The sequence below is a fragment of the Pogona vitticeps genome, chromosome 4 (genome assembly GCF_051106095.1).
Source record: "Pogona vitticeps strain Pit_001003342236 chromosome 4, PviZW2.1, whole genome shotgun sequence".
Classification (NCBI taxonomy): domain Eukaryota; kingdom Metazoa; phylum Chordata; class Lepidosauria; order Squamata; family Agamidae; genus Pogona; species Pogona vitticeps.
Window position 1 is genome coordinate 40,804,371 of NC_135786.1, and position 23,590 is coordinate 40,827,960.

A 23,590-nucleotide genomic window follows, 5' to 3' on the forward strand; every position below is an offset into this window, starting at 1 on the left:
TTGTGTTATGAAATGCCATGTCGGGGCGTTATCCCGGACTTTCCAGGACACTCTCTGCGCCTGGTGGCTTGTCTGGATTCCCAGGCCCGCGTTCCCGAGACTGCCCAGCCTTTCCTCCTCCTAATTCATCTTGTCGTATTAACCGTCGTCTTGCACGGGGAGGTCTCTCGGCAGTTGGAAACCGGAAGTGTGGGCAAGAACCAGGAAGAGGAAGGTCCTTTCCGGTTGAGGTGAGGCCGGAGAGAAGGGGCGTGAGCGAGGGTGTTTTTTCCCCTTTAAACAGCGGCGGGTTGTGGAGGCGATCGGAGTGGCGGACGAGATCCCACAAGCTGAGCTAGGTGTTCCCATGACAACGGCTGCTTCGCTTTCTGAGGATCTCGACGCTCCTGGAGACAGGGCTTTTAAGTCCCCGGCTGTTGCCATATATATATATATGCCTTGCATGCGTAAAATCACGGATTGACTCTCCAGGTAGGGCCAAGGACTTCTGCCTAAAACCTTGGGAAACCGCTGCGAGTCATCCAAAGATCGCCATCAAGGGCGGCTGGTGCTGGTGGCGACACCTCCCCCCCCCCCCCCGGCATCAGAAGCACTGTTGGGTCCTGATAGCACTGGATGGGAGAACAACCGGGTGGAGGGCTGTTGCCCTCTTGTCCTGCTTAGGGGCTTCGTAGAACTGCATGGGTTCCCATTGTGGGAAAGAGGGTGCCTAGACAGGGTGGGATTTTGGTCTGATGTGTTACAGTTCTCCTTATGTTCTTAACAATCTACATAGGCCGGTATGTGACCTCGTGTAAAACAATTTTGTGTATTCCTATGATCTCTCCATAGCTTTACAGATGATGTGAGTGGATTCCAGAAACCAGATTCCTACAGTTTTCTGTACTTGAGTCCCATATAGGTCTGGCTTGTTTTGGCTTCAGGAATCTTCCGTTCCTGGAGTAAGACGATAGCGGGTGCTGCTCAAGTTGCAGAAATGTCATGTGTTTATTGTACAACAGAATAGCTAGGTCTTGCTGTTACAGGAGAGCCAGTATAGTGTACTGTAATGGGTATCGTTTTGGAACAGGACTCAGGAAACCTGGACGCTTGACCGTGGAATCTCATATTTGGCTAAGGAATCTCATTGATGGCTGGCGCTAGTAAAACCATCACTTAATAACTCACATACTAGGGCTGTCATAATTCAGAACTGACTTGATGGCTCATTAATATGTTTGAATTATTGGCAACCTTTGTGTACTGCTTTTAACACGTTTTGGATGGGAAGGACCTTTCTGGATGGGGTTGACTGTCAAGCAAACCAGCAGCAACTAGTTGTTCCCTCTCTGCCTCAGATTTTGAAAAGAGCCACAATTCTCTACTTAAGAGTCTTTTTCCTGCTTTTTATCAGCCAGGGGTTAGTTAGCAATACGATCTGTCAGTAGTTAGTGTTCTGTCAGACATGTAGTGAGTCAGTCATGAAACCAATTACAGTCGTCAGTTAAGCTCTCTTCATGTAACCAGTCAATTACTTTTCTACAGTATGTTTTTGTTCTGCTCAGAAATGTGAATAAACTTTATTTTCTTTCTCTTACCAGTGTCTCTGAGTGAGTTATTGAGATAGTAAGTGCTAGCTGATGAAAATAAACAAGGGATTGTCTCTTGGAGGCAGCTAATTCTGCTGTGTAGGTCCCTGAACCTTTTTCCACTGTGTAATTAGAGATTTTTAAGCATAAAGTTTCACATTCTGACAAGATAGAAGGTTGTTGCAGAATGTTGTTTATTCTGGCTGGTACTCCTAAGTATTCTAAGAGTGGTATAAATTATGTGTTGATGTTGTTTTGGCACAGTTTCTTAGTTCTCATGCCCTACTGAAACAAAGCCTATTTGTTTTGTTTTTTGTTTGTTTCACCTACCTCCTACTTTTCTTTCAAAGCAAAATAGGTAAAGGTTCCCCGCGACATTTAGTCCAGTCGTGTCCAACTCTAGGGCACGGTGCTCATCCCGGTTTCCAAGCCATAGAGACAGCGTTTTGTCTGTAGACAGTTTCCGTGGTCACGTGGCCAGCGCGACTAGACACCCAATGCCATTAGCTTACCACTGAGGTAGTACCTATTTATCTACTTGCATTTTTACATGCTTTTGAACCGCTAGGTTGTCAGCAGCTGGGACAAGCGATGGGAGCTCACTCCGTTGTGTGGATTCGATCTTACAACTGCTGGTCTTCTGACCTTGCAGTACAGAGGCTTCTGCGGTTTAACCCGCAGCACCACCATGTCCCTACTTCTAAGCAAATTAGAAGTGCCTAAATATGTGATTGTTCCCTGACCATCCTTGCATTCCTCTCTTTCTCCCATTGTGTCCTTTATATAGAAGTTTTCAAAATTGAAAACGTCTTGAGACAGGGACCTGTCAATGTGCTAGTTGCAAAGCTCCACTGTAATCAAAATAATCTCTACATCGGGAGGGGGGGGGGAGAGATTGAACAGAAAACTGAAGGAAAGAGTGGTATATTCTGTGAATGGAAGTAAGTTGCTCTTGGAGTAACTTCTTGTGGACTTTCTGTGATTACTCCAGAAATTCTTCAGCGGTCACTACTTCCTGGGAATTAAAGTATCTACAAGATGCCCTACCTTGGCTCAGAAGATACACTGAAGGAGCTGAAGAGAGCACTGTGTAATCCTCATGTACAAGCTGATCATCTCCGCTACAGGAATGTTATTCAGCGAGTGATCAGGTCTGTTGCCTGCACTGCTTGCAGTTTAATATAATCTGTTAATTAATATAGTATTGAAGTGAGGCTCATGAAATGCCAGGCAATTTCACCAATCATAATTGCATTAATTATCTTTGAACCGTGCTTTGACATGTTAACTTTATCTTAATATAGTTTGTTTATTTCTAGTCAAGACAAAGTCATTTTTTGTGAGATTTAGTGCTCAACTTATCGCTTACTTCTGTTATGTGCATCCTCCACAGTATTAAACCTGTTTTTAATAGAAAGAAGGTTTTTAGTTATCACTTAGCTAACATTTTTAAAAGGGGAAGTATATTCAGATTTCTTGAAATCTAAACGGAAATCTGTTTGTTCTGAGGGTGAAAATCTGGTTCTCTGAAGCAGTTTTCGACTCCACTTAATTCTTCTCAGTGCTTCCAGTTCCCCTTCATTATCACCATTTTCTCACAGATTAGTTTATATTGTTCCTATATTATGTTTAAAAAAGAATACAGTGGTGCCTCGCTTAACGAGCACCCCGTACAGCGATGAATTCGCATAGCAATCCCTCTTCCGGGATCGCTAATGCGAAGGCATCGCTCGGCCCCAATGGGCGAAATTCGCATAGCGAAGGTTTTCACGCCCTTGGTAAGCGAGGGGAGGGCGCGAAAACGCTGTGCGCGGCCATTTCGGGTGTTCCGGCGGCCATTTTTGACCCGCCGAACAGCTGATCCGCGGTCTCGCTGCGGCCGAAATGGCCGCGCACAGCATTTTCGCGCCCTCCCCTTGCTTACTGAGGGCGCGAAAATGGCTGCCAGACCCAGAAAACATCACTGTACGGTGAGTTTTCTGCCAATTTCCAGTGGCTTTCTTTGATCCGTACAGCGATGTTTTCGCACTGTATATGAAAACTACGCATAAAAGTCTCAAATTCTGTTCCAAGAATGGCTAAATACTGTGATTTGTAATTAGTTATATTTACATGGTATTTGCATTTTGGACAAATTAATATGTTTATTTTACCGTGTTTCCCTAAAATAAGACAGGGTCTTATATTAATTTTTGCTTAAAAAACCCACATTAGGGCTTATTTTCGGAGGATGTTCTATTTTTTTTCAAAAACAACAATCTACATTGATTCAATTACCATTATTTGTTTTATTTTTTATTTATTCCTGTTCTCCTTCCCCTTCTTTAAATGTACCTGGTGCCACTTAATCTAGGGGTGCCTCCACCGCTGCCAGGAAGTGCCACGGTGGTGGCTCGGGTTCCTCCAGTGGCAATGCCTGGGCCGAGGCTCCCGTTGGGGCTGGCGGGGGCTGGGGTTGTTTTGCGGGAGGCAACGGCAGCAGTGAAGGGGGAGGCGTTGGTGTGGAAGGGGGCGGGGTCCCAAAGCCCGCAAGCCCAGTTGAGGAAAGGGTGGCAGCTGCTTCAACACAAGGCCCTGCCAGCAGCACCGAAGAGGCAGCCAAACAAGAGGAAGGTTAAAAGAGTTACAGTAGGAGAAAGAGGGGAGGGGGAAAATAAAGGCAGGGTGGGGGGCTGGCTGGCTGGCGGGGACTGGAGCTCCAAAATCCCCTCCAACCTTGTGCTTTGTTAGCCTCGCCTGGGTGCACACTGGAGGGGAGGGGAAGTCCGTACACTGCAGAGGTGCGAGGTGCAAGAGCCGTTGGGAACTTAGGAGCCAAGGAATGAGTTTCTGGTGGTGCACAGCTCTTTCCTCCCTGGCTGCCCAGCCCCTCCGCGAGCAAGGGAAGTGGGAGAGGAGGGGAAGAAGTTTTAAGTGTCTCTTGAGGGTTTGGGACGATCCCAGTGAGTCCCTGGTGGAGGGCAGGGTTTCATTTAACTAGGGCTTATTTTCAAGATAGGGCTTATTTTCGGGGAAACACAGTAGTCATAAAAAGGGAGAGGTTGATATGCAGAGCACTGGAAGAGGTCTCAGCAACTGGAAATCCTATTTTGAGCCAGATCTGGTACATCCCTTTCTCTTGCAGTGCATAATACAATTCTTGTCCTTGTTCAGATATACTGCATTCCGCATAAGGTAAAGGTAAAGGTTCCCCTTGACATTTAGACCAGCCGTGTCTGACTCTAGGGGGTGGTGCTCATCCCCATCTCCAAGCCGTAGAGATAGCATTTGTCCGTAGTTTCCTTGGTCACATGGCCAGCGTGACTAGACACGGAATGCCGTTACCTTCCCAACAAGGTGGTACCTATTTATCTAATTGCATTTTTACATGCTTTCAAACTGCTAGGTTGGCAGGAGCTGGGACAAAGCGACGGGAGTTCACTCCGTCACGTGGATTCGATCTTACGACGGCTGGTCTTCTGACCCTGCAGCACAGAGACTTCTGTGGTTTAACCCCACAGTGCCACCATGCCCCTGGACCCCAAGAATATGAAGCAACGAATATCTGATGAATCAGGGATATTTGACGAATAACCTGATTCATTTTTTATATTCATCCCCATGTCTATTTATGAGTAATCTGGCCTTTCTAACCAGATTACTCATAAACATGTTCAAAGTTACCTATAAACTCAAACATAGGTTTCAGAAAACAATATGGCATGTCATAGAAATCCTCCTACTACGTACGACTTTTAGGTAAAATAATATTTAACTTTCAGTACTATTATAAAAATGTGTTTATCTTTTGCTTTTAGGCATATGACACAAGGCATAGATGTTTCTGGTGTCTTTATGGAAATGGTTAAAGCTAGCGCCACTGTCGACATTGTTCAGAAGAAGCTGGTTTATCTATATATGTGCAATTATGCACCACTGAAACCAGACCTGGCTCTTCTAGCTATCAACACTCTGTGCAAAGACTGTTCAGACCCGAACCCTATGGTTAGGGGCATGGCTCTCCGTAGCATGTGCAGTCTCAGGTAAGAGCACTCTTGGTTTTGGAAACAGAGCAGTGCTGCTTGGCTTGGCCTTCACTAGCAGGCTGGATTTGATTTAAATCAAGTCAATGTAAATCATAATTTAAATCGCTAGTCAGTAAGATTCAATTTAGATCATGGTTTTTAAAATATAAAGACTTATTCTTGCTGATATATAATCTTTAATATTTGCAACCAGATTAAGATTTCATATTTAGAATAATAGCCTGTCAGATTAGTAAAACAGCTGTATCAAAACTGATTTTAGTTTAATAGGTTAATCACTCTATCTGCAGAATCAGAACCTGTTGATTCACTTATCCGCTGTCTGAAAATGCTAAATATTTCTCCTCCAAAATATATATTTACATGTATTTCCAGGGTATATATAATTGTTAAAATTTGATGTTTAAATGTTTTATGATGTTGTTACTGTGATGTTTTTATTATGTATGTAAGCCCCCCCCCAGTAGACTTTGTTGGGGGGGGGTTTAAAAATCTAATAAAAGGAAAGTACATTTACCAGAACTGGCCACTAGAGGGATCTAGAGACCATGCAGTGTCTAGCGTTCACTACATCTACGTTTTTCAGCATCTGTGGAGAGGCTTGGAATCAATCCCCCGCGCATACCGCGGTCCTACTATAATGTGTCCATTATTTGTACATAGCTTTACAGAACAACAATGGGATTAAGGTCTTTTCTAAGTTTGCTATATGATTTTTACTGTGAAAAAGTGCATGTTATTTCAGCTTGCATAACTTCAATTAATTGAATTAGTTTACAAAAAAATGTAAATATTGCATGAATATACAGCCTCATGCTACATAACTAAGGTCTATTTCACGCTGAATAACCTTTGAACTATAAAGTATCTTAAATAGAAAACTATGTTTACATAGATTTTTCCTCCAAAATAAATCCTATATAAATAAAAAATCATTGATTTTAATCCACTCTGCTAGAAACACGAGGAAAGACTTTGTGCTGTTTGAACAAATTAAAAATTTATTGGTTAATGCTTTGTGAGGTTTAATAAAAACATTACCCAACTGTGTATTCTATTTCTACACTCCCCCTGCCCGCGTGGACCAGCAGAACACTTGTTTATTCATTTTTCCATAAAGGCAATGTGAAAAAGGAGGTGAGAAGAGCATTTTGTGATGACCATTTCTATTAGTAGTAGTACCAGTTTAAAGTGGTCTGTGTACAGAATGGGAGTTGGTTTGTCATCTGCCTGCCTTTTTGGATATTTATCTGAAAATAGCAGCCATAAAAGATGCTTCAGTTTATTCGTGAACAGAACAGCAGATGACAGAGTGACCAGATATATTAAGAAAGGTGCAGGAAGGGTCTGACCATCCTATGATATTCTCAGGATGCCTGGAATACAGGAGTATATCCAACAGCCGATCCTGAGTGGCCTGCGAGACAAAGCCTCCTATGTGAGGAGAGTAGCTGTTCTTGGATGTGCAAAGATGCAGAAGCTCCAAGGAGACTGTGAAGTGGGTAAATAAGCATGTTTTGTATCCAACTCCTAACCCTAACACTAGAATAAATGTAGGGGCACATCATTTTGAATCAATGCGAAAACCAGAGCATAAGTGCCTAATAAAATTTTATTGAGTACATGTTCTTCTGAAGCCTGTAGATGTCTCCTTCCAGATTCTTTCTGCTGGGTTAAAACATATCTTCAATTCCGTGTATCACTACTGTTATTTTTCTTATTACCGTTATTTTTTCTATTACTTACCCTTTTGCCCCTTCATTGCTGCCTATTATTTGTCAGCAGAATTTTTTGTCAAAAGCTCATGCTATTCTGAGGCCTAGTTTTTTTTAAACCTGGCATATAATTAGAATGACTTAACGATGCTAATTGTTCTATAGTGTAGGACCACAGTATGACCACTGTCTGCAAAACTAGCACTATTAGACATATGTTTGCTGAATGAAAGTCTAGATATACTGACTTGTATGCTCTTTTGTAGACGGTGCGCTAGTGAACGAGCTGTACAGTTTGCTTCGTGACCAGGATCCTATTGTAGTCGTGAATTGTCTGAGGGCTCTAGAGGAGATCCTGGCACACGAGGGAGGAGTTGTCATCAACAAACCCATTGCCCACCATCTTCTTAACAGGTATGTTTTGTCCAAAACAGTTCTGTAAACTTGGTATCTCATCCTGCCATGTGCTCTTTTTTTCTTTTTCTTTTTTTAAACATTTACAGAAATCAGATGCCCAGCAGATTAACTGTTCATGCTGTTGAAGTGCCATTGTAGCAAATGGTTCCTTTTTTACATGTGGGTTGCAGAAATGTGTTGTGTGTTCTCTGTGCCAGGATGCTTGGACAAGCTTTAATGTATGTTTTTGAAAAATTTAAGCCATTTTGTGGATAATTTTGTTGGAAAAGAAACGTGTTCATATTTTATTAAGACAGATGGTGCGCTTCCACATTCTTTGTGGCCCTAGGTAACATACTTACACTTTTAGCATGGTTTATTGAGATAGGTCAGGTATCTGATATTGGGAACTTCCTTATTGTTAGCAGCTTGAAGCATTTGTGTTTATAAGTTACAAAAGATGAGCTTTTGGATATGTGAAATCTTTTAGCAGTGATTTTTCTGATGCATTAATCACATAATGTTAAATGTGTAGCTGTGTGACAGTTCTCAGAAAGTTCTTTTTGCTTCTTCCAAAACTGTTTCTAATAATGGGGGTTGTCAAATATTTGATTTTTTGGGTCATTTCCACTCTCACTCTCCAGTCCTTTAAATATGTAATTTACATTTTATTGTACGCAACAGAAAGTTGGAGAGAAGTACTTATATTTTTGATTCCTGGCTGTTCCATTTCCTTATACAAAAACTGAAATAAGATGCACTTTACCCTCTCTTATCCTTGACACGCACACCCCAAAGCTATCAGCCAACCTGTCCCAACTTGCATGTACACCAGGTACCATTAAGTGTGTATGCCACTGTCACGATTCCACATGGCCCCTGCTTGTTTCACCAAACAGAGAGCTCACGCTATGTGTCTTTCAGCTGCCACCAGTTGATTGTTATCAGCATTATTTATTGATTGATTGATTTGATTTGTATCCCATCCATGTGGTCTATACCACCACTCTGAGCGGCTGTTATCTGTTATTAATGATGGATGGTCCAGGGCATATGTCATTTTAAAAGAACCAAATACAAATTGTTTATTATTACAGATGGTGATAGATCAAGCAGTGCTGTTAACTCTTAAAGAAACATCCTCCTTCATCCACTCTCCACCACCATTCTCCCGCCCAAACTCCTAAAACTCTCCAGATTCTCAATCTCTTCAACTCTTCTACTAACTCCCTATCTAAACTTCCCCTCCTCCTGCTGAGTCTCTTATAATCTCATAACTCCGCCCCTCCAGCACTCCCAATGGTTTATGCAGATAGCATATGAATATTCATGATCTGGGCAGATGCTACAGCCACTGTTTAAGTCTCATGACCTTAGAGCTGTGATTCTGACCCTCTTTCATTATTACATATATTTTAAATACAGGCACCAATATGTATTTCTGAGAAAAGTGGCCATTAGATTGGAGGACCTAAGGCTTTTCCAAAGCCTTTAATATAGCCACTGCATTGGTTTTGTTTTTGTCTTTTGCCAGGTTGCCCGATCTGGACCAGTGGGGTCAGAGTGAGGTATTAACCTTTCTGTTGCGCTACAAGCCTCGTTCTGAAGATGAGCTTTTTGACATCCTTAATTTACTGGATCGGTATCTCAAGAGTAGCAGCTCCAGTGTGGTGATGTCAGCCACAAAACTCTTCCTAGTGCTGGCCAGAGACTTTCCACATGTGCAGTCAGATGTACTGGTGAGAGTGAAGGGCCCGCTCCTGGCAGCTTGCACCTCCGAGAGTAGAGAGCTATGTTTCACTGCTTTGTGTCACGTGCGGCAGATCTTAGACAGCCTCCCTGGACACTTCAGCAGCCATTACAAGAAGTTCTTCTGCTCTTACTTTGAACCACATTACATCAAGTGCCAGAAAATGGAGGTGCTGTGCAAGTTGGTTAATGATGAGAATGTGCAACAAATACTGGAGGAGTTCAGAGACTATTGCACTGATGTTTCAACAGAGCTGGCACAGGGAGCGATCTTTGCCATAGGTAAGTGAGCAAGCAGAGCAGTTTATAACTATATATTTGAGTTGTATGTGCTTGTGTGTTTAAAGTTATGGAGAATGTCATAGATACTTTCCAACACTAGATACCAGTGCGAGAAGACAGAGGATTAGTTTTGTCTCTTATATCTCTTCAGAGATGGGAAAAAAGGTTAAAATCCATGGATCTAACAGTCTTGTCCAGGGTAAAGATTGTGCTTCAAGATTAAAGCGAAAGTTTGAACATGCCAGAAAACAGAGCATTCCTATTTTGACTAAAGGTTTGAATAGAATTGGTGTGAGCTATGCTCGTATTTCAGGTACATCTTGTGATTCATGAGTTCTCAAAAATATCTAAGATCTCGTGTTTATTCTGAAGTAGGTCCCACTGAGTTCAGTGAGACTAAGTGTTTTCAGGATTGCAGCTGAAATCATCCTTTAAAAAAAATTGAATCAAATAGTGAAGAATTCAGGGATCTTTAAAAAAGAATTAGTCACATAATTGAAATCAAATGACATTTAGATCAAATTCGGCTCCTTTTCTATTGTCTATGAGATATATATACTAGTTTTTTAAAAAAATGTGGAAACAACTGTATTGGCCCACAACAAATTTCAGAAATTTCACTGGGGTGAGACCCTTATTCAGCTAAACAAAGACAGCACAAAAATATGCAAGCATTCTAGACTGCTATCTCCTAAGGTGGATGTTTTCAAATCGTGGCATACCCTTGGTTGTAACTCATGAAGCTGGCTCCTGTATTTAAGTTTAAATTGTGGTAGGATATTCTTGAGAACCGAGTTTTTGTATTTCACTTTGAAGGTTGGTTAGCTTAGTCTAGGAAACCTGTTCCTTTTCCTAAATAAGTCAGTTATAATCTTCTTAGATTTTCATTTGATTAGTCTTTTTGATGTTTACATGTGCTTACCAATTTTAAAACTGATACATGTGGTTATATTTTCTGTACTGACACAAGCTTTGAAAAATAACAGAGTTTGTTGATGGCTCTGTATGCACTGTAACCAATTAAGGCAATGCTTAATCAGCCTAGAAATGTGCACGCCATTTATTTCTCTGTTTAGAAATCTAGGTCAAAGACCTTAAACATGAGCTTTACCATGTTGTGAGAGAGTGTTTTACTCTGGAACCAACAATCTCTCTCTCTCCTTGTTGTGGGGGGGGGAAACCCCTCTCATTATGGTACAGTAATCTTGTATTTGAGGAATGGGTATCAGTGGTGCTACAAAACAGCTAGAATGCATCCTCTTTGGAGGAATTGGATATAGTCAATCCAAGGCACATAGAAAGAATCCTCCAGTTATTTCTAGTCTGTACAGTTGTCAGGCTCAATACATGTAGTTATATTTGTTGTGGGGTGACCAGTTTGTACAGCCAGCTATCCTGTTTGGGCAAAGCAGTGCTTCAGGAAGTACCTTTTATACTTCTGCTTGAATGCTACAGTACCAACTAGAGCACACACAGCCCATGTTTGAGAAAATGGCAGGATTTTGACATGATTGAAGCAGATTCTTGTGCCAACTCCACTCTTACACATGTTTACAAGATTAGAGGGAATATGTGTTGTGTGGGCTTTTTGCATACACATCCTTCTGGCAGTCTAAACAAAGGTGGTGTCATGTTTTGATCTTTGCAGGCAACATTGCAAGGACCTACACTGAGCAGTGTGTGAGAATCTTAACCGAGCTGCTTGAGCTGAAACAAGAACATATAACTTCAGGTGATTGTCTCAGCCTTTCTAACTGAGATTTGGTTTGTGCCTTGAAGTATGAAGAGTTGTACAGAAATAACTATGTCAAATATTGCTTTGTGTTTAGGTCACTGCAAGATTTCTTATTCATGCCTCCTGTGTAGGATCACTCTTTGATTTTTATTCCTCCTATTTTTATGGAATTGCAGACATTAGACACATTAGATAAACTAGTTTTCAGACTAATTGTCATGCTTCTTAATTATAAAGCAGTTAATGCTGTAGTTGGATTGCTTCCGGTATTTATTTGATTCTTTGGAATAGTCAACCCAGAAGATGTTGATGAAACCTGTTTCTGCCTAGATAGTTGCTCAGCACCTAAGTTATTGTTTCAGACAGCGACTTTGTTGACACAGAGAAATGATTTTCTCCCGAGAACTCAGAGGAAACTCTGAACTGATAGTTTGGTACAGTAATGGATTAGCATGAGCCAATAAAGTTGAGGATTAATCTGGACAAAGAAAAAAATCAGTAGAAATGCTGGTTCAGGACTGGAAAAAGTATTTTCTACAGAGGATGCACTCTTCTGCAGTACCAAGGCTGCATTTGGGGGATGGTCCTTGGCCCAGTGTTGCTCCTACATAGCCACAGGGCTTCGATAGTTAGGGATGCACTTGCCCAACTTCAGTACCAGCCATGGTCATTCTTGCAACATGTGCTTCAGTTGCATCCAGATCTGATTCATACAGGTGCATTCTGTCCTTGCAAAGTGGTCATAGATCACAGATGATGGGAGAGTACTGGAGGCAAAATTTCTTCAATCCTTTTTTTTTTTTGTAACTATATCATAATGGATACTAGTTTTCAGACTCAATTTAAGATGCTGTTTTTCATCCATGAAGCACTGAATTACTAGAATCAGGTTATTTGAAAGATTTCCTTTTCCTGCATAAACCTACCTATCAGTTATGGACATCTTTAGAAACTATGTGTTTTATGCTGCCGCCAAGGGAGGTATAGTTGTTGGGGACACAGAAAGGGAGATCTTCTGTGGTAGCTTCCTAATTGTACATTTCCCCACAAACACATCCCAAGATTAGTATCTCTCAGAATGTAGATTTATTTCTGAGGATTACAGTCCCCAGAATACCCCACCCAACATAGCCAGATGGCATTGCCTGGGTTATCTGAGAGCTGGAGTAAAAAAATAAATTTTCCAAGCTTTGCTTCCTTTCATGGATGTTTGATCTGAGATAGCAAATTAAGACATGTTTATTTGGACAGGCTTTCAGCATATGGTAATTTTGCTAGCTATAATTATTGTTTTATTTTAGCATGTCTCTGAGAGTAAAGAATTTTGTGGTTGTGAGTCCTTCTTGTGGTCAAAAGGTAGTACAATTTTGTGTCTTTTTGCAAATGTCCATTGCAGCTGTGGTGCAAGTGTTTCGGGACCTGGTGTGGTTGTGTCCACAGTGTACAGAGAGTGTGTCCCTGGCTTTGTCTACCTGCGAAGAAACCATTCAAGACAGTGAGGTAAAGTGGAGTATTAGGACATCAACTTGTTTCCATTTCATAGTGGGATTCTAGGTTGGCTTTTAGGGATTTATTGTGAGCTAAAAAGAAACAAACAGCATCAATTTCCTTTGTAATATATGTTACCCATTGTGAAAATTTAATCTAATTTTAAAATGTCCATTTATTGTTTTTAAAAATTAGACAGTTCTTTCATATATTTAAATGATGGTTATATTGGTATATTTTCCCTCGAATCTGACAAATATTATTTGGTCAGACTTTCCATTAGAGCCCTTAACTGCATGTGCTGAGTCTCCATTCACTCTTAGTATCAAGCTATTTCTTTTGAGTTTGTTGATTCCAAAGTAAAACACTTCATAGTTATCTGAAATGTACACTTCCAGTGTAGTTTGGTTCATTCACCCCAACTATTGTAACATTTATTCCTTCTATTTTATTATTTCTCGCTTACGTTGATTCATACTTCTCACATTGCAGCTGTGTGTGACATGCAGCATTGGACTTCCTTGAGATTGCGCCAGTCAGCAACTAGACATTCTCACAGCTTACTCTAGTTGCTTCATTAGCAACAGTGCTGTTTGCCCTTCCCTGGTAGCAGAGTAAGTGCCTCTTGGCCTAGGAGTTGCATCTCTTGCACAGTCTCTTGTTTAGTTTTGGATTGGCTCATCACAGGTTTTTTGAGGTATAAAATATTCAGAAGTGGTTTACCATGACCATCTTCTGTGCAATATTAGCTTGGGAGTTAGCTTGTCACTGCTATTTCCTGTGCAAGATCCTTCGCCAGCTTCACTTTCCACCTTGATGCTGCCCAGAAGCTGCTCTTCAGGAGTTTATCTGCCCCATCATCATTAGAACTGTCCATTCTTTTCTGTTTATGTGGCCATTAATTCTTTCTTATTTATCTATTAATTAATTAATTAATTAAATTTATGCCCCACCCAATTAGACAACGTCTACTCTGGGCAGCTTACAATAGAAATAGCATAAAAACAATTAAAATTTTAAAACAACAACAGTGATATCATTCAAGTTGGAAAGGTAAAGATCAAAGTGGAAAAGTAAAACAAAAAAATAAAGATAGAAAAGTAAAGATCAAGTAGTGACAGGAGGGAAGGCTTGCCTGAAGAGCCAGGTCTTAATTTGGCTCTTAAAAACACCCAGTGAGGGAGCCAGGCAAATCTCTGACGGGAGACTGTTCCAAAGTCGAGGGGCCACTGCTGAGAAGGCCCGGTTTCTTGTTCTTTCTTTCTGGGCTTCCCTCGGCGTTAGGCCCCTCAACCGTCTTTCCTGGCTATAGTGAGTGATTCAAGTAGATCTAGGTGGGAAAAGGCATTCCACTAGGTATTGGGATCCTAAACCATTTAGGGGTTGAAGAGGATGGACTCCTTTTCATCTTTAGTTTCAGCTTGCTTGTTGTGATCCAGTCTAGAACTGAAGCCAGACAGCACTCAAGTGTCCAGATAGCATCCACTGACTAGTATTTTATAATGTCAAGATTCTCCAAATCAAATTGATGCTATACAAGGAATTAGAATACTGTAATTAATCTAGTGTGAATGTAGTAGTCTCTGAACCCACTTCACTGAGCACATATCTGCTTAGTCCACATTCTTGGCATGGCAATTTTGTCATGTGAGCTGTCTCTCAGTACTACTGAATGTTAGCTAAACTAATGTGGTCCTGAGCTGGCTGGATAGCTCAGTGGTTTTGGTATATGGCCTTGGAGCCAGAGGTTGGGAGTTCAATTCCCCACTGGGGCCTCTCTGGAGACGTACTATCTTGTGTGGTCTTGGGCAAGCTGTATGGTCCTGAAGCATCCCCAGAAGAAGGAAATGGTAAACCATTTTTGAGTATTCTGTATCTGGAAAACCTTGAAAAGGGTCACCATAAGTCAGAATTGACTTGATGACACATAGTCATTGTTATTAATGTCCTGAATGGGAAGTATTCTGGTTTAATTTTTCAGGGCAAGCAGGCATTAATCTGGCTGCTGGGAGTGCATGGAGAGAGAATTCCCAATGCTCCCTATATCTTGGAAGATTTTGTAGAGAATGTGAAGTCAGAGACATTCTCAGTTGTGAAGATGGAACTGCTGACATCAATGGTCCGGCTTTTCATAGCACGCCCAGCTGAGTGTCAGGACATGTTGGGTCGATTACTCTATTACTGCATAGGTAAGGACACCTTCTTCTCACATGGCTGCTGTATCATGAAGTAGGTGAGCATATTTCTCCTTTGGGGAAAGGAGTTGTAAAACTCACAAGTGAATTGAGAATTGCATGACAGAAACATTAGATACACGGATTTCAAAGCCAGACTGATTGATTTTGAATAATTCTCCTTTAATCAGTCAACAAACATTTTTGTGGCACCTTAAAGACAAACCAGGGACATGGTGGCACTGTGGGTTAAACCGCAGAAGCCTCTGTGCTGCAGGGTCAGAAGACCAGCCGTCGTAAGATCAAATTCATGGGACAGAATGAGCTCCTGTCGCTTGCCCCAGCTCCTGCCAACCTAGTAGTTCGAAAGCATGTAAAAATGCAAGTAGATAAATAGGTACCACCACAGTGGGAAGGTAACAGCGTTCCGTGTCTAGTCGTGCTGGCCACGTGACCATGGAAACTGTCTTTGGACAAACGCTGGCTCTATGGCTTGGAAACTGGGATGAGCACCGTGCCCTAGAGTCGGACATGACTGGACTAAATGCCAAGGGAAACCTTTACCTTTACCTAAAGACTAACCATTTTTGGGGGCAAGCTTTTTTGTATTGTAGCCCACTTCTTTAGATGCAGTGACGCTCTTCACTTAGTCTTCTAGGTTTGATGAGACTCCTTGATGTTGTCCCTACAGCAGACTATGCTGCGAAAAATACCTTACTACTAGTATTTCTTTACCTCCTGCTGCTAGTGTCAAATATCTAAAAGGTGGGAAAGGACCTATCCTTCAGAGGTGCACTTAGTCTTTTATTAAAGGATCTCTAAGATCTGAGTTAAAAAAATACTGTGCTGTTTGTCATGAGCAAGCGTATTTTTCTTTCCTTCAGAAGAAGAGAAAGACATGACAGTTCGGGACCGTGCTCTGTTCTACTATCGTCTTTTGCAAGCTGGTATAGAAGAGACAAAAAGGATTCTTTGCAGCCCCACTTCTGATCACTCTCTGCGGCTTTTGGAACAGCAAACAGAAAGTTCTGTGAATGCATGGGCCTCTGACTTTAACTCTTTGGTGCCCATATATGGCAAAGAACATTGGGCAACCATGACAGCCAACCAGATGGATTTTCACCATGCTGATCCTCCCTGTGAACGTTCTGCAGTAGTGGGCAAAGGTAACAAACTCAGTTGGCTATGGAGCCCTCTCTTTTTTCTTTCTGTAGTTTATCTTAATGCTAACTAGAAAGATGCTGTGCTAGGTATCTGATTTAGCAAGATGCTCTTCACTGTGTCAGAGTGTAACTACATGGTCAAATACTGCAGGATTTATTTTATTTATTTTATTTTATTTTATTTATTTATACCCCGACCATCTGGTCTGGTCGACCAGATGGGCGCGATATAAAGGAGAAAATACTCCTTTTATTAAACAGATTAATTTGAATTATTGTTTACTGACCACATATTTTCTATAGAAAAACAACACATAAAGGCACTTAACAGTCTTAAAGTACAAAAGAGCAAAAGTTTGAACAGGAATTTTGTAAAATACCTCATGATTCACAACTGAAAATGATTCCTCAAGGGATCACCACTTCCTACCACCTATCAGTTGTTGCTTTCTCTTACTTTGAAGTAATGCATGCGGGAACTACTGATCTCTGGTGACATCAACTAGTTTAAACAAATTTAAAGCTATATGTCACCAGAGATCAGTAATTCCTGCATGTACAGTGTATTACTTCAAAGTAAGGGAAGAGAGTAACTGACGAGTGGTGGGAAAGGGGTGATACTGAATGGAATAATTTTGAGTTGAAAAGCATGATGCGTTTCGCAAAATCACTGTTTAGGCTTTTGATGTTCTGTATTCTGAGACTGTGAAGTACCTTTACATATTAGTTTTCAACAGAAAGGTTTTTCAGATATGTAGTAGTCTGAAGTTTGAGTGGGGAGGATCCCCAGAGAAGAGAGATTTGTCTGCAAACAAGTCAGCTTGGTTTGTTTGTGCTGGCACATGCCTCCTCTCTGAATCCTCCTGAACCATATCAGGAAACACTTGCAACTTTTCTTCTTCTTCCCCATCTGCCCCTGCCAGTATCCTGACATCCAGCCAACACATCGTGGCTCTTTCCTGGCTGCACATATAAGAATCCTACCCTGTATGGGGATTTTAGAGATGGTTCAGTTAAGGTTTTACCCACGCCTCAGGCAGAGTCTCATTGTGCTGTGTGAGCATCCTCTTTAAAGCCAACATTTTCCATGGTTTTTGGATGTGCCTTCCCCCCCCCCCCTCCTTTTCTCATTCTGGGGCAGGGGACTCCTCTGGACTGGAAACCATGAAAGGATCAGCAGAAGCAGGGCCAGGACAAAGGGGGGTGCTATGGGCTGCAGGGCGATTAACATGAACGGTGAACTCTCAAATCAATCTGCAGCCCCTGTGTGAGCACTGATGGTGATTTCAGACATAATGTGGGCTGAGAATCGTATTCCAGTAGAGGTGAATCATTCCAGTTCAGCGCTCCAGTATAGTCACACCCTCAGTTCAGTCTGAATATGAATTCTGATTTATAATGTTTTAATGTGTTGATGTCATGTAATTTTAAATTGTTTTAAACAACATTTTTGGTTTTTTTAAATTTTCATAAGGATAGGGGTTATGGTAGGAATAGGGGGACCAGATAGATGGGGAAGCGAAGGGAAGGGCAGGAAAGGGTAAAATTCCAGGGAGTGAAAAGTATTCTTACATCTGCTTATGCAATTATATTTAAAAAGGAAATTATACAAAGAAAAAAGAATATACCAGTTTTCCAAAATATACTAATATTCTCTTTTCTTGAACCATCTCTTTCTTTTTATCTTTAAACTTACTAATTTTATAGGTTTGCTATTATTCTGCCAAGTTTATATCTATTGCTCTAAATCAATGCTATATAACCATTAGTTTGTGACTATTTTATCATATATTCTTTCATCACAAAATACCCTCTTAAATTTAACATTTAACTATTTAAGTTTAACAGTCCCATCCTTTAACCATCTATAGCACATCTTCTCTTTTCTTATTCTGTAAAATTTATACTCACTGCTCTACATTAGTATTCTAACCAATATTGTGTGCCCCTTTTATCATGCCATGTTTTCATCTTCCATTTTATTGAGCATTCATGTTTACTCAAATTTGCTCCCAAGAGCTTCATCCACTCCATATACTGTTCCCTTGTATTTTTTCCTATCCACCACAGCGTAGTATATCCCACCATTTCCACTCCCCTAACTTTTGTTGTAAAGTTCAACATTGGTTGCACTTCTACTGCTGGTATTTCTGTAAGAGGGGTTGAGAGTCTGAGTTTCCGTTGTGCTCTTTCTTCATATTTTTCTCCTGAAGGCTTCTGGGGTTTGAAGATAATATTGTTTGTCTCTGTTTGTGAGTCTAAAAAATTTAATTCCTGTCGCAGTTTTGTTTTTTCCTCCGTCTTTACTGTAAATTCCATTTGTGTCCCTACATCTTTAATTTGTTCAAATAGCTGGTCTATCTCTGCTTCTATCTGTTGTATTCCAATAAATGTTTTGAACATTCTTGACAATGTCTTGTTGCATTGTTGGAAATATTATCTGGGTTTCTTTCCAGCAGCTAGTAGAAACAATAGATGTTCACTGTAATAGCCACATTATTACTAAAGCGGTAAGGCTATCTATGCAAGCGATACTTTGCTTTTTTATGCATGGGGCAACACAAACATCCTTGCCATCCTAAGGGTATTCAAAGCTAAGGCTATCTCCCAACTCTTGTATGGGAGCCCAGTCTGGCTTGAGGCCTTCAGCTCTTCGGTGAAAAGACTCCAGGCCTATTTCCTCTACAAAATATTTGCTGTTCCCCACTGTGTGCCGTACGCAGCTTTGTGCTTGGAAGCTGGATTAACTAAGCTGAACACACAAGCATGGTTGAGACAATTTAAGTACTGCCTGAGAATTTGTTTCCTGCTAGACAAAGACCCCTTAATTAGGGGCATCCTGTCTGACTCCTTCCATTCTCCCTGCCTTAAAACTGTTCATTCAAAAGGTTCAAACTCTGGGCATTTCACTAGACCAATTGGGTGCTTTATTGTTTATGCAGTCGTATAAACTGCTAAAAGTTAGGCTTTTGGACACCGAAAGGCAAGGCCTTTTGGGGGCAGCCCGTAAAGTTTGTTCACCTTTAAACTTACAACTCCCTCTACACATTGACAAATTAGCCAGTTATCTGCATATTATAGATAGCCCACATGAACAGTGTGCCTTCACTCTTACAAGATACAATGTGCTTCGATCTAATGTTTTATTTGGTAGACTTAACTCACAACCAATGGAAACACAGCTCTGCCCTTGTAATTCTGGAGCCCTTGGCACATATGCTGCTTTATTATACAGTATACAATGATATCCGTGCATCTGATTTGGAGCAACTTCTTGCTAGTTTACCTGGTCGATCAGAGGAGGGAATTTTGTACACTCTCCTGCTAGGAGAGAACAAAATCTATGCCAGGCAGATGGCCAAATATATCAATCTATTAATACAGCGACGCAGGTCACAATTTCCAACACACTTCTTGTTCTACCCTCATGGGATGTAATCAGCAACTTCCCAGGTTTGCCAAAGCCTCGCTGAATGAAATGAATTATGTTGTTTTGCTATGTGTCATCAGTATTTATGCCACTCATCCTTTTTGTTTCCTCTCTAACTGGGCATACACTTCTCATCCGGGCAGGACTGTTGCCTGTTGTGTTATATGTTTCTTTTCAGATGCCAATAAAGGTTCTTGACTTGACTTGTAATAGCTTATGTCTTGGGGGTAGAAAAGATTTACAATTCAGTCTCTCTCTCTCTCCCCCCCCCCCCGGCCTCCGACAGGGGGGAGTGTCCTCTTTCTCGTCAAATCTTTTCCCAAGACTCTTTCTGGCTGCTTCACCAATTTAAATCCATCAGTGGTTTATGGTTATATTGTCTGGTGGATGCGAGTTTTATTGCCATAATTCAAGCAAAGTCGTTTTCTCCTCCCCACCCCCTTTTTTGTTTGTTTATGTTTCTTCTAGTCAAGCCTAAAATGAAGGAGGGGGGGGGAATGCTCGCCAGTCTGGCCAAAATAGATCTAGTCAATTTCTCTGACAGATTGCACCCACTTTCTTCATTGTTTAGGTCCTTAAAAGTTCCATATGTAAAACAAGCCACTTCAAGTTTTGATCAATATTATTTTCCAAACTAATATAGTATTAAAAATATATATAAAATAGTATTTTTCCACTCCCTGTCCTTGGGGCATTCACAGCTCTTTGCTAAAAATGGCGCCCAGACAGTTTCTCCTTCCAAATACAACTCCAGAGAGAGGCAAATCCAGGAATCCCTGGACTCTCTCCCTTCTCAGTCAGATTCTGTTGCTTCAGACTTTCACTTTTCCTAGTAAAAGTCCTTTCCCCCCACGTTTGGAGTGGTCGAAACTGAGTGGTCTCGTTCAGTTTCAGGATGACACCGGACCGGTCTTTGCTGCAACAAAGCTCCGCCTCCTCAAACGACTTCTGTTTTAAGTTATTTTATATGTGTTTGAAACTGCCCTGAGATCCTGTGATATACAGAGGGCTATACTGTAAAAGTTTTAAATAAATATATTAAAACTCTGACATTGTTTTAATAATTTTTTATACACTGGTGCATTTTTGTCCCTGCTTTCTGCTAAAATATAATCCTTTAAAATAACTAACAGCTTTAATTAAAACTGATTAATAATAGATTTAAAACAAATGATGCTACAAAAGCCACAATAATTGAAACTTTTAAAATGTTAAAATGAGTAATCTTACTGCCTAACAAACAAGGTTTCTGTTTCTTCTCTTTCAGACCAGCTGGTGGCAGAAGAGAATGTGAGTGTTCTTTCTGATAACACCATTTCACGTGGTCTTACCCTGTTGCCCAGCACAAGTCTCACTGCAGAGCAGTTTGAGAGGACATGGCTAAATCTAGGTGTGGGCTGCCAACAGGCTGTTCCTTGGCAAGCAACTGTGGAGCCAGACACCATACAAGCTGCACTGCAAGTGGTCCATGTCCAGACTATTGCAAAGAGCAAGGCTGGTTCCCAGATGTGGAAAGCCTACTTGGGAGCCCAGGATGACACTGGCTGCCTTTTCCTGACTGAGCTGCTGCTTGAGACTGGGGGCTCACAGATGCAAATGTTGGTGAAGCAGAGTGAAAACAAACCTGAGGCACTCCAGGCCTTCATCTCAGTCCTGAAAACAGTATTAAAAACAGTGGTGGGACTGCAAGCTTGAATGTTTTCTTCTAATTCTGACCTCTGCTATTAAGTGGGATGCACCAGTATTTTTTTGTACAACTTATTCTACTGCATTCTTCAAACTAGCGCACAGCGCCTGCGCATGATCAGTAAAGCTGTGGCAAAGCCCCAGAGCTGACTGAGAGCAACTGTTGGTGCCAGCAAGAACAGTATGTAGCCTAGAAAAGAATAAGCAGTGAATGAGGAGGCAAAAGTAACACTTGTTATTTGGAGACATTAAATAGGAATATCTTTGCTGTGAACTAGTGAGCTGCATACAGAATTGTAGCAGTAGGAAAGGGAGTTGAAACACTGTGGTGGGAAATTGAGCGTGAGGTATAGTGCCTGGAAAGAGTCACTAAGAGCATCACTATGTCAAAAGAATAAAAGTACAGTGCTGCTACATCATTGCAGGGGCAGGGAAACTTTTCTCTGCTGATGGCCGCCATCCTCCATGGGTAATCTGACAGAGACTCCAATTGGCAGTGGGAAGGGTGGAACCCAGAAGTCATTGGGGGTGGAATATTGAAAAATCAGTACTTCATTTTTTGAAGGATAACTGCCAGTATTCCAGGCAAGACAGCTAGAAGCAAGGCCATGTTGGCTGAGTAGTTGCAAAGTAATGTTTCCAGAGTACCAGAACTAAGAGTAGCTGGGCCACATCTCTTCCTCTTCTACCATTTTCTCTTCCGTTTCATTCTCTTTTTCTGTGCAGTGGCTTGCTAGGCAAAAGCCAAATTACCTTTGCAAAAAGTCTGAATTGATCCCTTTCAGAAGATATGAAACTATGGTGAGAGCTGCATGTTGCCCTAGGTGTGGGTTGCCCTTTGCTGCTTCAGTTGTTTGTTAAAAGTCTATAAGGAAGTGAGAGCTTTTGCCCTTTGACTGATTCTCCTCTGCTCTTCTGCAATGAGGAATTGTATATAAAGCAAGCCGCAGTTTTTAAATAAATATTGCACACAGAAGCCTGTTACCCTTTTATCAAATATACTTTTTCTTAATTAATTAACTAATCTTTCAGTACTGAATCCCACTTTGGAAACGAAATAGCTATGAGGCTCTGGCTTTTGTGAGATTAAGGAAGGAATAGCTACAACAGTACGGGAAGAGAAAATGAAAGTTAATATAGGAGGAAGTGCCTTTTACTAGAAGTCAGAAGGTTTATAGAGAAACAGACTACTTTTTCCTTTTAAAAGAGCTAACATAGATGAACCTCAGGATTTCAAAAGAATCAGAAAAATGAAATAGAGATGATTCATAGTGGTTTGTAGCTCATTCCATCTCCATGAGATACTGAATCTAGGAGAAGTTCCAATGTGGTCTGCCTGTCATATGCATCCAATGAAGGGTTATCCATTTCCTGAATTATTTTGAGAAGTGGATTTTTACTGTAGTTTCATTAACTGAAATAAGGATAATAAGTGAATATTCTGTATTGACATTTCTATGTTTTCTGTAGTACCAAATATCTAGTAGATGTTATAGTCTGTAGTAGTTGTATTAGAGGTAGATCTTTTCCCCAATTCCAGACCTCTTGTATTTACAAGCAGAGTGGATAAAAATAAATGATTTTTAAAAACATCAAATTGATTTAAACCACAATTTAAAATTTAAAATCTGATTTAAATCACATCCATCCTCTTCTCAAGGGTCCACTCTTAAGAACTAATCCCCAGTTTCCAGATTTTAAAATATCCAAAATAGACAAAGTTCAGAGGCACAGTTGAATGATTGTAATGAAGGAGGGATTGCTCTCCATTTTTCCAGTGCAGCCAATACCTGATGCAAAAAATGTCAGGATGTGTGTGAATAGGTTTTCCAATATGCTTTTCAAGTGGATGGAAGATAACAATGTGCTTCAAGGAATATGAATAACACTGGACAATAAATACTAAATTTGTACTGTCTTCATTTGTTACAGATGACAAATTGTAGCAAGAAACTAAGCAAATGTGTGGTGTACTGGACTAGCATAAGGTCCATTTTACTCTGAATAAACCTTTTAATCATCCTGGTCCACTATTCTTTAATATTTATGTGTTTCATTCCAAAATATATTATTAGGGTTGATAATGTATTGAGGCATGGCATTCTGCAGAAATGGTTGCAAAATACACCTTGTTATGAAACAGACTGGTAAGCAAGGCACAGTTGTGATAACAGAACTG

General features: G+C 40.8%; 1 protein-coding gene across 3 annotated transcripts; it reads left to right on the forward strand.

The window, feature by feature from the left end:
* The first annotated feature begins 189 nt into the window (after positions 1-189).
* Positions 190-23,437, forward strand: AP4B1 (adaptor related protein complex 4 subunit beta 1). Of its 3 annotated transcripts, XM_020780566.3 has the most exons (11): positions 190-471; positions 2,560-2,719; positions 5,366-5,590; positions 6,965-7,095; positions 7,575-7,722; positions 9,239-9,735; positions 11,384-11,467; positions 12,867-12,970; positions 14,940-15,147; positions 16,017-16,298; positions 20,993-23,437. In XM_020780566.3, exons 2-11 carry the CDS (start codon positions 2,607-2,609, stop codon positions 21,418-21,420), a joined length of 2,220 nt encoding a protein of 739 aa, XP_020636225.3. In that variant the 5' UTR covers positions 190-471; positions 2,560-2,606; the 3' UTR covers positions 21,421-23,437. The 3 variants fall into 3 exon arrangements, with proteins under 3 accessions (XP_020636225.3, XP_078249482.1, XP_072853265.2); XM_078393356.1 differs by lacking the exon at positions 190-471 and having other exon boundaries at positions 1,423-2,719; XM_072997164.2 differs by lacking the exon at positions 190-471 and having other exon boundaries at positions 1,423-2,719; positions 16,020-16,298.
* Positions 23,438-23,590: the final 153 nt, after the last annotated feature.

What these genes read in the sequence shown, in the direction of transcription:
- AP4B1 (XM_020780566.3), top strand. Translation starts at nt 2,607, where the DNA reads ATGCCCTACCTTGGCTCAGAAGATACACTGAAGGAGCTGAAGAGAGCA. An exon ending in AAACCATTCAAGACAGTGAG is followed by an intron (nt 12,971 to 14,939) that starts GTAAAGTGGAGT and finishes TTAATTTTTCAG; the next exon opens with GGCAAGCAGGCATTAATCTG. An exon ending in ATTACTCTATTACTGCATAG is followed by an intron (nt 15,148 to 16,016) that starts GTAAGGACACCT and finishes TCTTTCCTTCAG; the next exon opens with AAGAAGAGAAAGACATGACA.